At 38.1% G+C, this 14616-nt stretch overlaps 1 protein-coding gene across 3 annotated transcripts in view; it reads right to left on the reverse strand.

Annotated features, from left to right (window-relative positions):
* Positions 1–14220, reverse strand: part of NOVA1 (NOVA alternative splicing regulator 1) — a 155077-nt gene extending 140857 nt beyond the window's left edge. For 2 of the 3 annotated variants that reach the window (XM_040601141.1, XM_040601140.1), the window contains exons 1-2: positions 13750–14220; positions 11753–11896 (exon numbers count right to left, since the gene is read on the reverse strand). In XM_040601141.1, coding sequence (XP_040457075.1) covers positions 11753–11896; positions 13750–13885 — 280 coding nt within the window. In that variant the 5' untranslated portion in view covers positions 13886–14220. Of the gene's footprint in view, positions 1–4220; positions 4298–11752; positions 11897–13749 lie in introns of those variants that run through there. The other variant, XM_040601142.1, reaches the window with a different exon arrangement.
* Positions 14221–14616: the final 396 nt, after the last annotated feature.

Raw genomic sequence — 14616 nt, forward strand, 5'->3', positions numbered from 1 at the left:
ACAGAAGAACTAACTAACTGTACTAACCCGCATATATAAAGGGCTCGGACAGCTTCAAGAAATGCTCAACTTCAGTGGAATATTTGACCTCGAGCAAATCAAATAGAAAACAATTTGTCAGGTTTTGATTACTGAAAAAATTCTTTACCCTATCTAAAAACGGTAAGTTTTACCTACCACACAATCTGAATTCAGACAGAGTGATGGTTATAATTTACTGCCAGAATTTCCATTGTGAACTTCAAGTATAAAAGTGGAAGCAAAAAAGAAGATGCATGTTAAACTACTTATGAAATAAACTACAAATTTTCCAGTGCTTATAATATGCTGAACTACTACTCTGAGATACAGAATGTAAAGGTTTGTAGAGGGAAAACTTGGAAGCTCTAAAAAATAAATGGAAGATTAAAAATTGAAATCACTGGCCTTTTCCTAAATAATCAGCATACACATAGCGTTTCTTGGATTAAATATCTCTTTCTAACCATCTTCAGCATTTGTAAGATGACCTGTCCAGCAACATTCCTCAATTTGCCCCATGGAAGGGGGCAAACATAGGGAACATTCCACACCTTGAAAAGGATGATGCTAGTAAAAACATCTGTACAGAAATACAGTATGAAAACCATATTTTGCTTTTGAGCAAGGGAGAAAAATTGAGGAAGTGATAATACCCTTAGAACACAGCACTTAAATGCTATGTGAAAACTGTTGCACTCTAAAGGGATTAACACAACAGAACCTGCTTAAAGCAGAGTAAAACTTTAAAAATGATTCAATATAGAGAGATAAAGTCTACTCAAATGCCCTAAGGTATCTAGGTCTTTCCCTCTACATAGAAACTTACCTACAAGGATTACAGAGTATCTATGGATCTGAATGTGCACTACAGTTCCGCATCCGTTTCTTTATACTGGGATCACTTCAAGCAACACATACCATCATTCTCCCTTTGTTTGCCAATAATCTGTATTAGCATTCAGTAGATAACTATTAGTAGCACTTTCTCCTCTAAATTTGCATTGCAACATTACACTTCTTTCCAGACCTATTGAAGTAGACCATACTACAAATATGACATTTACATTACTCCTGAAATACTTTTAAGTACACTTGACTTGAATATCAGATAGCCATCATCAGCTTATCTGCACCACCAAAGTAAGCATACTTTACAATACAAAAACCTCATCACACAAAAACAGTGCTATTAATGTATATAGTAATTTACACCAAAAGCCCTGCATGCTTCTTAGTTTTGCCTTCATAGAATCTTTGATGGGGAAAACCCATCCAAATTAAGACATCTTCATGCTTAAAACTACTGAGAGCATTACAATCACCTATTCTGGTCTCCTATGCAATAACACTTTACAGGAAAAAAAAAAAAAATCCCTGCATTATCTTAGAAGTCCATTTGACTATACACCTATTTAAAAAAAAAAAAAAAGGTTATTAAGTTTTAATTGCAGTTGAAATACCGCAACTCTTAAGTAAATTGTCATAATTTCTGGAAGTTTGTATTGGGAAAAACAAGGCACCAAATCAGAGCTGGCTATTCTACTGAAAAGACAAATACTTAAAGAAAAATAAATAATGAAAAAATCAATGATCTTCAGACAGCCAATACAAAGCTGCCAAAACTTACAAGCAGAGACTTCTTTAAAAAAAGAAAATGCACAAAAAGAATTTTACAAGATGAAACTTAACAAGTAGCCATTTAGGCACCATGTAAGTTATTACATCGAAAAAAAAGGGACAGAAAGTAGATGAACAAGGAGTTTATTTTTCCTCATTCTGAGTATATGTGTGTGTGTTGAAGGGGAAAATCAAGGGGATACTTTTACAATTATGGATGACTAAATTCTGTGCCCTTCTCATGTCTACACCCTCCAAATCAGGAAGTGCTAAGGCTAATGAAGTGTGAAGGACAGAACTGGAACTACTTCTGAATGTCAAAAGCCACACTCTTTCAAATAATAAGTACTATCAAAAACAAAAGCCATTGGAAAAGATAATACAGAAACAAGAGATTATTAGCTACTATTCAACAAAGTACCATTTAAAAACTGAAACAAAAATTAAAATTAACTAGGTATAAATACATTAACTCTCAAATACTGACCTTGCTACTACTATCTGTTCTTTCTCTTTAAAACTAGAAGGTTATAAAACTTTGCTTAAACTGAGGAGTGTTTGTTTCTAAAAGGTACAGGAAACCTAAAGGAGGATAAATGTAACTGCCCATTTGATCCATTTTTCTCATCAAGAACGTGTAACAGTAAAGCTCTGAGGCTAAAAATTACCTGTGGATTTCTACATACACTTAAAAATACTGGATTTAACAATTGATTTAAAATCTGGCTTCCTGAGGAACATTCTAGTTATTCAGGGATACAAATCATGATGAACTCAAGTAAAATGAAGAGCTATTGGCTACATAAGGAAAATTCCTTTTCATAGAGGTTCCTTCCTGTCCAATTCTAAGACTACCCGCTTACCACACAAAACTGTCCCATCTTCTTTCTGGTTATTTGGGATCAATTAATCAAAAATTTTTATTCATTTAACGTGTCATGTTGGCACTTGTAGAACAGCTAGTCATAAATGTAGATCCATACAGAACTAGACAGCTTATAAAATTATTAAGTACATATTTTATTATTGTTAAAAGCAGTGCAAATACTAGATGAGCACTTGGCATTACCAACCTAAACAAAAATACAAAAGCTTATATCCCTAAAAAAAAAAAAAAAAAACACTTTGTAAAGTTAGCACTTTTTTTTTTTTTTAGCATCTCACTATGCAGGAAATCATACGCTGCTTGAGGAAGAGTAATCTCAACAAAACCTGGCCTAGGTGTGCTGCACTGCACAGTAAAATACTCAGAAGTTAGAAAGTGATATAATTACAAGGAGTTCCTGGGGAATCCAATTTTTACTTTAGATTGACAGAGTCACCAAGTGTTCATCTAATACAGTAAGTAGGAGACATACAAAGAATGAAGTGTGCACACACATGCAAGACAGAAAAAAACCTCCATACATGTTCTATGTCTAACACTTCTCATTGCAACAGATCATTTTTATAAAGCTTTAAGGCATCCAGTAGCAGCATTTCATTGCGACCTTTGAAAATCAGCACAGACAGAATGCCAGAAGAGCCTCTCTTGTTCCACAGAAGTTTTCTTCAAATCCAGGTCAATAAACTGCTAAAAAACCACCTATTTCCTTTTTTTTTTTTCCTTTTTTTCTTTTTTGGTGTTCCTCAGAAAAACTGTTGGCAGGCTGCCAGATTACAATAAAACATAAATATTCTATAACTCAAGCTCAATACTGCTGGCAAAACAGTATCTGCTGCAGCACCTGAATTGCTGCTGCTGTGCTGCTACTACTACATACTAGCTTACCTACACTGGCTTTTCCAAACACCAGGTTACAGATGGGGACAAAATGTAAACCTCAGCTAGATCATGCGCCAACTCAGCATATGGCCCAAATGGTCTTTCCTCCCCCTTCCCTCACAGCCATGATATTTCACTCCCCAACTCTTTGGGAATGCACTCTGATACAGTCTTAATTCCGTAAGCACACTGGATGCTCAACAAAGCCAACTGAATGGACATGTGCCTAACATGTTTCCTAATTTTCCAGTGGATGACATCATACAAATGAAGTATAAATATAGTCAATATTTTATGTTATCAAAAGAAAGACTCCACAGTTGTATATTCAGTTAAATAGGTAATTTTTCATGTACAGTTTGAAAATCAGAATTTAGAACACACTAGGAAGACGGTAAATTGCTGCTGCCTCTGATTATCTGGTTCTCTACAGAGAATTTTCTTCCCCATATTGCCAATGAAGAGTCTAAAAAGAGCTAAAGTCACTACTTGAAAATAAAATAAATACATGTACATACAAATCTTCCAAGAGCTTTGGACGTGTGCACTATGGTTCTTGATTCAAGCAAACAGGTGCCACTCTATGAAGTGGGGGAAAATAGTACAAATGTGTGAAGCTCTTTATGTGGGAAATTACAAGAGAGTTAAATGGCACAGAGCAAGGCACAAAAAGTGCTTTTAAAATAGAAACAAGGGAACATGCAGAGAACCTCAGTATCTAATTTAATTAATGATTGAGAATGCAAAGGCTCCAACTGGTGAAACATTAGCAGCAGCCATGAATTTCACTGTAGTTCTGTATAACAAGTAATCTTACCTGAGTGATTCTCAAAAAAATGTCAACACATCGATTGTATTTTTCATCTGATCCTGTCAATGCTGAGATGACAGGCCCTGCAGGATGCAGTGAGAGATCAATGATGAAAAACAGATGTTTAGTCTTTCCACAATCAAAACCTACAAGACCAGGCAAATACGAAATTTTGTCTGAGATTCATGCTTCTTCATATCCAACAAATGCTAATGTTACATAATCACTTTCACATAAGTAAGTTGACAAGAACATCTCTTCCTCACTCACAAGGGATCTGACCCCTGATCATTCATATCACCAATGTATAACTTTAAACCTGGTCCCTGATACACTATTCTTTCAAGTGGTTTCTGGTCACACAGCCAGTTATTTACATCAGCTATTTCTCAGGTCAACCTATGTTCTCTGGCCTTTTATGAAGGAGACTTAATTTTGTCCATCAATTATGCAGAACACTTAAACCTTACACAAAATTTATTGCAATTCAGAAGTCAAGAAGAGCAATGCATAATAGTATTGCTCATAACTAGCTCAGGCAGAGAGTGATAAATTCATATTCAAAAGTTACAAAAGCATGTTAGTATTGTACAGTTGGAAGCTGACTTCCACAGACGTGTTTCCAAACACTGTCTTAAACTAACATTTCAATCAGACCAGTTAAGAACATGCAAATGAATTTTAATGCCTAGCTATAATCAAGAACAGCACATTTAATATTAAGTGAACTCCAGTCAGATTCAACCATAATTAACTATCAAATACATTAAAGTGAAAACAAGTTAATATGGGGGATGGGAATTTAGATAATCATAAATTTATTACGCATTAGAATACTTAGTATGTCTACCAAATATGGGGGAAATTTAAAGCAGAGTATCCTGACAATCCTGTCTCTGTTTGTAAAGTGAAATACAAGCAATGTAGTTAAGCCTTATAATGCTATGAATAATCACAAACTGGGATACAGACACCCCTGAAATCAAAAAAAAAAAAAAGATGGAACAGAACCTTACAAGTCTGTAACGTAACATTTAGAAACTCTGTAGGCTAAACTCTGGTTTGGTTTTCCCTTTGGGGGGCGGAAAGACAGAATGGCCCTGAATACCAGAGTGAATGTAAGGAACCTGGTAGTTTCCTAAAGCCATGTCATGCAGTCAGGAAGAAGGTAGTAGTATATCTACAGTAAATTAATAGTCTCGCACATGCACAGCACACTCATTTATTCCAACTGCCAAATACCAAGTTTCCATGTTGCCAGAAAGCCTTAAAAGAACCACAAGCCTGAGCTAGGCAGCACAAGCACCAAGCATACCCCACTACAGAGCACACTGCAGTACACCAGAAATTCATACCAGACACAATGTAACTCTTTCTATTTACAGACAATTGTATCTAGTGTCAGAATAAACACAAATATTTTTGTTATATCTATTAAACATGTTTTTGAAATGTCACCGTTATGTCAGCTTCATTACTCCACAGATTTGATAAGCAGGAAAAACGTATTAGTTTTAGACTGAAAGTACATTAAGAATTTTATGCTAGTGTCAAACAAATCTAATTAAAAAACCAAAGGCCTACCTCGAAACATGGCCATCAATAAGAGTCGAAAAAGCAGCCTTTTCCTTTGTAATATATTGCGGTTTATACCATGACACTGCAGCCTCTGAGGGTCAGATTAATTAAGATCAACAGCAGCTGCAGTGCAACGTGAGAAGCACACTGCCACAGTTCTCACTAGTCCAGCCCAATTACCTGCAGCATTCCAGCACCGGGCAACTGACAACTATCATACTCCTCACCAAGTCATTAACTCCCACTGTCCTACTGATCAATTTTTCAAAACTCTTTTTAAGATGGACTGCAAAGCTGACTGTGCCTACTGCAGGACACGAGGACGAGTCCCAGAGCGATGTTTGCCAGTCAGATCATTACAGACGTCACTTTATGCTAGGGCTGTGTCCCAAGACAGAAATGAGACAGCGGTCAGGTATAAGCCCTCCTCCAAATCCCTCTATGCTCTATTTCTAAAAGCCAGTCTGACAAATTCACTAAATCCAAGGTTTTCTCCCCTAGACAAAAAGCTACTGATCACTGATAAAATAAATTCCGTGGTCAACTACTGAGGGCAATATCTAAGTTAATGCAATTAATTAATCAAAAAGATCAAAGAATATTTGAAAAAAGTATTGCTTGTTACAGGTTGCACCCATTAAGAAAAGCAAGAATAGTTTCTTTTACTGCGTGAGGGAGAAGATGAAAACAATTAAGAGATTCAGACGTTTCCTGTTTCTATTTTTTGAAGATTAGCTCCAAGACCTATGTTCTGACAAACATCCATTAAAACTCTGATCTTTCTTCAAAATACCATTAAAACATTGTATGGAAAATTTAGACTTTGTGAAAGAGGAAAATTTAAAATTTTCAGTGCATATCAACTCCAGCTATTTTTCTTAAGTTTTGGGTTGGGTTGGTGTTTTTTTTCCAGAATGTAAGAGTATAGAAAAGAGATATTCTTAGTGAATAATTGCTTTACAGAAATCTCAAGTTGATAAAAATAAAAATACTGTTACTAGAAGCACCTTCATCTACACAAATCAATCACAAGAAAGAAGTTGAAAATTACTAAACATGGCATTTCCCTGTGGCAACAGCCATCCTCACTTTGTTATTTTGCCAACCAAGTGCACATACGATCTGTATCATTTATGAAAGTTAGACTAACCCTTCCAAATCTATCACAAGTTGTTCTAAACCATTCTTATACAAGACAAAGCTCTTTCTTGCAAACTAAAGCCATCTACTATGTCAAAGTTTATTCTCATTTACATGAATAACTCCCTCCATGTAGAAGAAATCAGTGCAAATTTTCTACTTCTACTCAAAATTTCTCTAAGCCTCCCAAATGAGAAGCTGCTAAGTGATTGTACACTGGGTGAGTTAGATGTGTAACAATCTCAAGATCATACCCAGTTACATACTCAGTTTCAGCTTCCTTTTAAATGTAAAATACTAATGATCTGCTGGCTAGCAAGCTAACTTTTTTTTTTTATTCTGTTCCAGTAACTAGGCAACGGACAACTGTCCAACTGAGAATTATCTCTCTGAACAGCTGGCAATCAACACTTGGAGGTTTTGGTGGCTGGTCTTTTTTTGTTTTTTTTAAACTAGAAGAAAGATAGGTGATTCCAGTGATTAGTTTACAAACCTACACAGCTCTCTTCCACCTCTGAAATCTCTACTCACTATTTATTTATTTCCTCAGTCCCATTATCCCCAGTTACTCATAAAAGTAAATGTTTACAGCAGAATCTGAAAATCTTAGCTATATATTTATGAAATCTCTAATTAGATAATGTTAACACTACAGAAAAAATTAGAAGTATCAAGAATAAGTGAGATGCATTTCCTAATGTATGAAAAACTACCTTCAAAGAACCATGACAACAGACAGCTAGTAACTAACACCATTCTCGCTTCTAACTCCATTACTCTTTTTCTCTTCCATAGATGAAAAAGCGGTATTTCACTTCAACATTATTTCAAGTGCTGATTTGTAAAAGATATTCTTTTCCCTGCTACACTTTAGGTTACTTTTTAAGAGTTATAAATTAACATGGCAATTCCTTTATTATATAAAGGAAATAATAATGGTGAACCAAGCTTGATATATTATATCTTCCCCCTTCCTAACAGTTTAATAGGAGTAATGAAGCTAGAAAGCGAACTTATTAAATTGTTACTTGCGCATTCAACATGTCTGAAAGGTTTTTAAGGGTAAGAGACTCTTTAAAAGGGCACCTGCACAAAGCTTAGCTAGACTACCTCCCATAATATATGCATGTTTAAAAAAACTCTGATATTCAAACACAAAACATCTCAAATAAAAGTCACTTGGTAAAAATGTAACATAGCCACACAACACTTCATATACTCCCTATACAAGGCAGAGGAAGAAACTCCCACCTTTTGCATTCTCCAAACATTTACATCACTACTGATTAGAAATCTGCTATAAAAACAACACAGCTAATCTATTGTTAAAAGCGGTAAAAACTTGTCCCCATTTAATTATGTTTTTATTAATCTCTGCTCTTAATATGATCTAATTTCAGTACACATATGACTTCATATTCCAATAAATTGAAAAACACTGACCGAGCTCAAATTCACTCAAGCACCAAGTTCAGACCAGGCAAGATCCTGTTGCAAGATAAACAACATGATGCGATGTAACATAATTTTGTGTGTGTGTGTGTGTGTGTTTGTGTGTGTATGTGAGAGACCAGGGCTGGAGTGCAGAGAAAGAGCGAGCAAGACTGCATGAGAGAGAAAGCAAGCAAGCAAGAGTGCACGCCAGCATTTGCAATGGAAAAAAATACATATGTCCAGAGCAGTGTTCAGTCCAGCGCCCACTATAATTCAGAATGAAGAAACAAATACAATGAGAGCTTAATATAACAGAAATACTCTTTTTTATATTATTCAAATAAAATCATACATTAAAACAGCTTCGCAGAATAGCCACTTTCTTTACGAAGTTCAATTAATTAATATTAAAGTACCATGGCTACATCTTTATTTAAATTTTGGACCAGAACCCACTAGTCAATACACACTGTACTTCTCTGCAGAAAGGATCAGCACCATTTAGTTTAAAAGTAGGGCATATTTTGCCATTTTAATTTCATTTCCACTATTCTAGGGGGACAAGCCTGAACAGAAAAGAACCAGGAATAATCTAAGCACAATAACCAAAGTTAAATCGCAGAAGTCCAGACAATTAGAAAAAGTCAGCTGGTAACCTGAAAAGAGAACAATGAATTGTGTACTCAAAAAATAAGACTGTAGTGGACGGTCATGTATTCATACACTGCTTCCTACTTTGTAAACTAAAATGTTCAGTGCAAAGCTGTTTTTTCCTTCAATTTCTCGTAATTAGAGCTGCCATATAATTCTTCAGTAATTATGTCACCTTTTGATGCACAAAAATAATTCCAACAGAAATCAGTCTGCATACTGAAGTCCTATATCACAGAGGAAAAAAAAAAAAAAGAACACTATTAGATCATAGGAACTACTCATGACTTCTGTATTACAACCAACTTCCTCCTTTCCAAACAGCAACTTACTCAGACTGTGCTAAAACTTTTCAGAAATACAGAAAAGTTTCACAGAAGCTTCAGCAAGAGAACATTCCATAGCGAAACGTACATTAAACACAGTTATCGTCACAAGCATCAGAAGTACAGACTACGTAACTTCTATTAGAAAAACAGAATAATTGTTTAAGAAACTTTAAAAAAAAAATAAACCATGTATTTATATTAGCTATTTCACGAGGTTTGTATTCCCTAATGTTATATGAGCACAACAGTCTGGAAGAAACCCAAAAGCCATCAGCTCGGGGAATGCCAGGACCTCCGAAAATTCCATGGGCTGGTGGTCAAACGCAAACAGAAAGACTAACGAGAGCTAGCCATGCTGGAATCCATTTCTCATCCCTGTTCCATGTTTTAGCAGGAATCAGTCACCAACTTCCTTAAAACACTCATTTCCTATATGACACAACGTGGCTGCAAATTCAAAGCAGACTGTATGAAGTCAAACTCAAACTTCATCTGCACCTGTTACACTGAAACTGCTTGAGCCTCCCTGCCCTAGTTATTTATATTACTACTACTGATTTTAAGAGAGAATGTGTTTCTGTCACAAACATTTTTACTCCCGTCATTCTAGCTTGCTGATTTTTATTTTTCAAAGGTTCTTCTCCTACGACTGCTGTATCTTTACAATTTGCTACACAAAAAAATATGTAATTCTGATGTAATCAGAAAACAGAAGAATTATGCTTAGAGCACTGAACAAAAGACATAATCTTTGGAGCGTCCTTTCCAAGTGAGTGTAAATAAACTGTAGTAAAATGAAAAGGCATGTAATTTGGTATTTGGAATATTCTTCATAAACACCAATTTTCTGTAAAATTCTTGCATATCTGATACCACCTCATGTATAATGCAGAAAATCTATTTCATTTTCATCTATTGACAGTGAATTTAATTTACTATTGTGGCTCTTTACTCTGATTATGTTATTAATTCTGCAATCAGGCTCCTTTGAATGCTTTTATTTCTTCCAAGGGTTTTGACAGTTCTACTTTGATTTTTTTCCACCCTAACATACCTTTCAAAACAAAGGATTATTTTTTTTCTAACCTCTAAAGTAAAAAGAAAAACAAACAAAGAAAAAAAAAACCTCAAAGACAACAACCGTCAGTTCATAACTTGTATCTTTCAACAGGAAAAATCTACATGCATCACTTTACCCTCTGACATTTAAGTATTATAAACTACATTCATTAAAGAGATGTATAACAGGTGCTTTAAAATTTCCACATCAGCAATCATCATTGTAAATACACCACAATCCGTCCATTAATAAAAAATTATCCACTTCTGCCCGACACTGAAGTTAGAGGATGGGAAAGCCAGATGCTCCAGTGTTAGTGTTCTGTTTACATCCATAACAACTGACTTCACTATATTGTAGAACTCTGTCATCTTGGTAAACTAGATCAAATGCAAAGTATCTCTTCTTTTTCCAACAGAAAAAAGCTGGTAGCAGCTAGTCAATTTTAAACACCAGTTATTCTTCAAAATTACAAAACCAGAACACCAAAAAAAGTGTTAGGTATGCTATTATTCTACATCAGTTTTTAAAAAGTCCTCCAGAACAAAGTTCAATTACAGAATGCTAATTTGTTCATCTTTAGGGAAAAAAAAAAAATGTTTATTCAATTGCAGAAGCTACAATCTTGTACATTATTATGTAAGATTCCCTCTCCAGAAATCTTATAAAGGAGAAATGGTAGATCAGGTATTTATTATTGTTATACGCAAACATAAAAAACTTCATTCTTGTGCATTAATACAGTTGATACAAAATACTCATTTCTTTATTCATCTGAATTATTTCACTTCTATAATATTCTCCTGCCACCATGATAAACATAATGTAAAGAATATCTAAAGAGCAGCACTTGTCCTCTTTACTTCACTCCAGAGCCAGTGAACAAAGCAGTGAAGCAGAAAGAAGGTACATAATGGATTTAAAGTAAATGGCCCATTCTTTAAGAGGGCCTCTCATTTTTACTCATTCTAGCTTAATTGTCATTACAATGTCTGGAAACTTCAAACGAACAATTATTTTTACGCCAGCTGTCAAGTTGGTTCCTTAAAGCTAGATTTTTTTTTTTTTTTAACTAAAAAACAAAGCAATCAAAATGGTAATGAAAATATCCTTTTGCAGAAACATTGTAAACATCTTTAAACATAATTCAAGCAGTTAGTGCCCAGTCCATTTAGTACACCAAGACAGAACATTTATATTCACTGTTGCACTTTGTAACATACTTTTCTGAGAAATAATGCTTCCAGCTGCACTGGAAGCTTAGTTGTCAATATATGAAACACACCGACATGTACATACGTCCCTTGAGATTTAAAAATAAAGAATTGGCTAATTTTTGCACCTACCTGGGTAAAAATCTTTGGATTTAGACAGCTTGATGGTGGCCCCAGTCTCTTTCTGCAACTGAACAATTGTCTGTCCTCCCTTTCCAATTATAGATCCAGCAGCATAACTAGGTATGAGGACCTTTAGAAAATACTGGCCATCCTCTGAAAAATTGAGATATGCATGGTTAATATGGCTTACAAACTTTGATTTTTTCTCCCCAGACCCACAAACAAAATGTTACATCTTTAAACTCGTACAGTAATTCATGCGTTTACATCTAACCAGTTGCGTCATTCTACAAGACATGTTTCGACTATGCCTTTGACATTTGAAAATATGTACATTTATTTTGAACAAGTTAAAGAAGCCACATAGATTCCTTAATTCCATAAAACAGTAAGAATAAAATCCAAATCATATTTCAAAGGTGGATTTTTTTCCCCAATAGTAACCACAGCACACAGAAATGATCGGACCCCTTTAAAAAAAATAAAGCCCCGCACAAAAACGTGACTACTGACAACTACAACCTTGCTTGAAAATACTGCAAAAGAAATGTCGAAACTAAAAAGGCATGAATTGTAAATTCTGATGGGCTATTTGTTTGTCATTAGCAAACACATGAGAATAGCAATTAGCTATTGCCTGCATTCTTCTTAAGTGAGCAAAACCACTACTCTGCTACCAAATAACCCACCCAAAATGTGGGGTTTTATTCCAAGCATTTCAGCCACTGCCAAGAAAACAACTCAACATGGTGTGGATGGAATCACTTGCCTAAGTAATCCTGATGTATTCCTTTAGCACTTCTTAAGCGACAATGATCTCTTTTAAGCTCATTAATTAAAGGACATTAAGAAGAATTTTTCCCAATTGATCAAAAGCCTAAGTCACTTATTTTAAATACACTTAAAAGGTGACGAGATAGACAATGCCAGTCCTCTACCCACCACTAGCATTAAAGCACACAATCGGAACAGGGAAAAAAAATATATAGAATGAATGGAGGGGGAAAAGAAAAAAGATTCCCAGTCAGATTCGGCAACTGCACAATTGTCTGTGCCCTCATCCCACTGCTAAACCCAGCTACACTGAAGTCTAAGGACCTTCCGCAACCGGCTCCAAAAAAGTGCAAGGCAATAAGGGTACACCGGCTCCCCAGACTTAGGCTCTCCCCAGTAATAAAGGCAACGTCCCACTGGCATGGGTTTTTATCATGAAACCTGTTTCACAGAGTTGGGATTTTTTTTCCCCTAAGCAGAAAAGGCGATCCCAGTTCACCTTACTTCTGTCATCTGAGACTAAGCGTCTCAAAAAAGTGCCTGTGTGTGACAGTCGTGCCCACCCGTATTAGCATAGCTGGTTGAACCACGCACTGTGTACAGGCAGGCTGCTGCTCGTAATATTGGGCAAATAAATTCACCTCTGCCTCGGTGCATTGTTATGACGACTCCAGTGCAAACGGACAGAGGAGATGCTGGTCCCGTTATAACTCATCTCCTCCAGGAAGAGCAGGATGTTAACTACCGAGTCCCCACAGCCGAGCGGCGACTCCCCCCGCCACCAGCCAGCCCTCGCCCCCAGCACGGCAAACACGCCGTGTATTCGCTGACAATAGAAGCGAGGCCGAGGAGGAGGAAAACGCACGGCAAGGCTGAAATTCAACTTGCGACCCAGAGGATGTGGAAGGAGGAAAGCGCGTTTGCCGTCTCCTTCCAGCTGCCATTTATTTTCGCCCATCGTTAAACGGGCGAGGGAGGTAGCTGGGCTGCAGAAGCCCCTTGTGCTCCCTCCTAGTCTCCGTAGGGTCACAGCTGTGCAGCCCCAGCGTGGATATTAAATAAAAAGACTGGTAGATGCTGAAAACCGACGCCATTTTGATGAATGATAACATTAGAGAAATGGGAATGTTGGGGGGGGGAAGGGGGGGGAGGCAGGCAGGCAGGCAGGCAGGTAGGGAAGCGGGGAGGTGGGTGGGTTGGGCGGGGGGGGAGGTGACAGAGGATATACCCACCGCCCGTGTTGGTCCTCTTGGTGCTGCCGGCTTCGGGGGGAGCTTCAAGCGGTCTTTTCCGGGAGTCCGGCGGGTCCAGGTCTATGGGAACCCCGGTGTGGGTCCCGTTCTGCTGGATGGGAGCTGCCGCCATCATGTTTGCTGCTGCTCGGAGGAGAATTGTCTCTTCCCTTCTGTGGTGGGGGGGCAGGGAGGGAAGGGGGGAGGAGGAGGAGGAGGAGGAAGGGGGGGAAGGGGGAGGAGGAGGAGGAGGAGGAGAAGGAGGGGAGGGGGCTCGTCCCGTTCTCTTGTCCTTTTCGAAAATGTAGAGCTAGGCTCGGGATTGTCGAGGATGCTGCGCGCCTTGTTTATCTGGCACCCGGGGGGAGGGAAGGGAAAGGAGGGAGGGAAGCGGGCAGGACTGGGCTGGAGGAGCAGCTGCAGTGCAGTGTCAGGAGATGAGGAGAAGGGAGACAGGGGAACGAGGGGGGCGAGAGAGGGAAGAGAAAGGGGGAGAGGGGAGGAGGGGAAAGAGTGAAAAGAGTGAGACGGGAGGAGGAGAGGACAGAGTGAGTGGGAGAAGAGAGGAGGGGAGAGAGTGAGTGGGAGAGGAGAGGAGGGGAGAGAGAACGAGTGAGACTGAGGCGGCGAGGAGGGAGGGAGGGAGGGGGAGAAGGAGGGAGGGAGCGAGCGAGCGGTGTAAATGGTGGGCGAGGGAGTGAGTGGGAGATGATTCACGCTGCCTTTGAGCCCCCTTCCGTCCCTGCCTGCCCTAGTGCCGCGCCTGGCGCTGCGGCTCGGCTGCCCGCCGCTCTCGGGCTCGCCTGCCCTCCCTCACTGACGGGCTCGCCTGCCCGGGGGCAGGAGGGGGAACCTCTGCCCGTGCGG

This window comes from Falco naumanni, chromosome 7 (genome assembly GCF_017639655.2).
Source record: "Falco naumanni isolate bFalNau1 chromosome 7, bFalNau1.pat, whole genome shotgun sequence".
NCBI classification, from domain to species: domain Eukaryota; kingdom Metazoa; phylum Chordata; class Aves; order Falconiformes; family Falconidae; genus Falco; species Falco naumanni.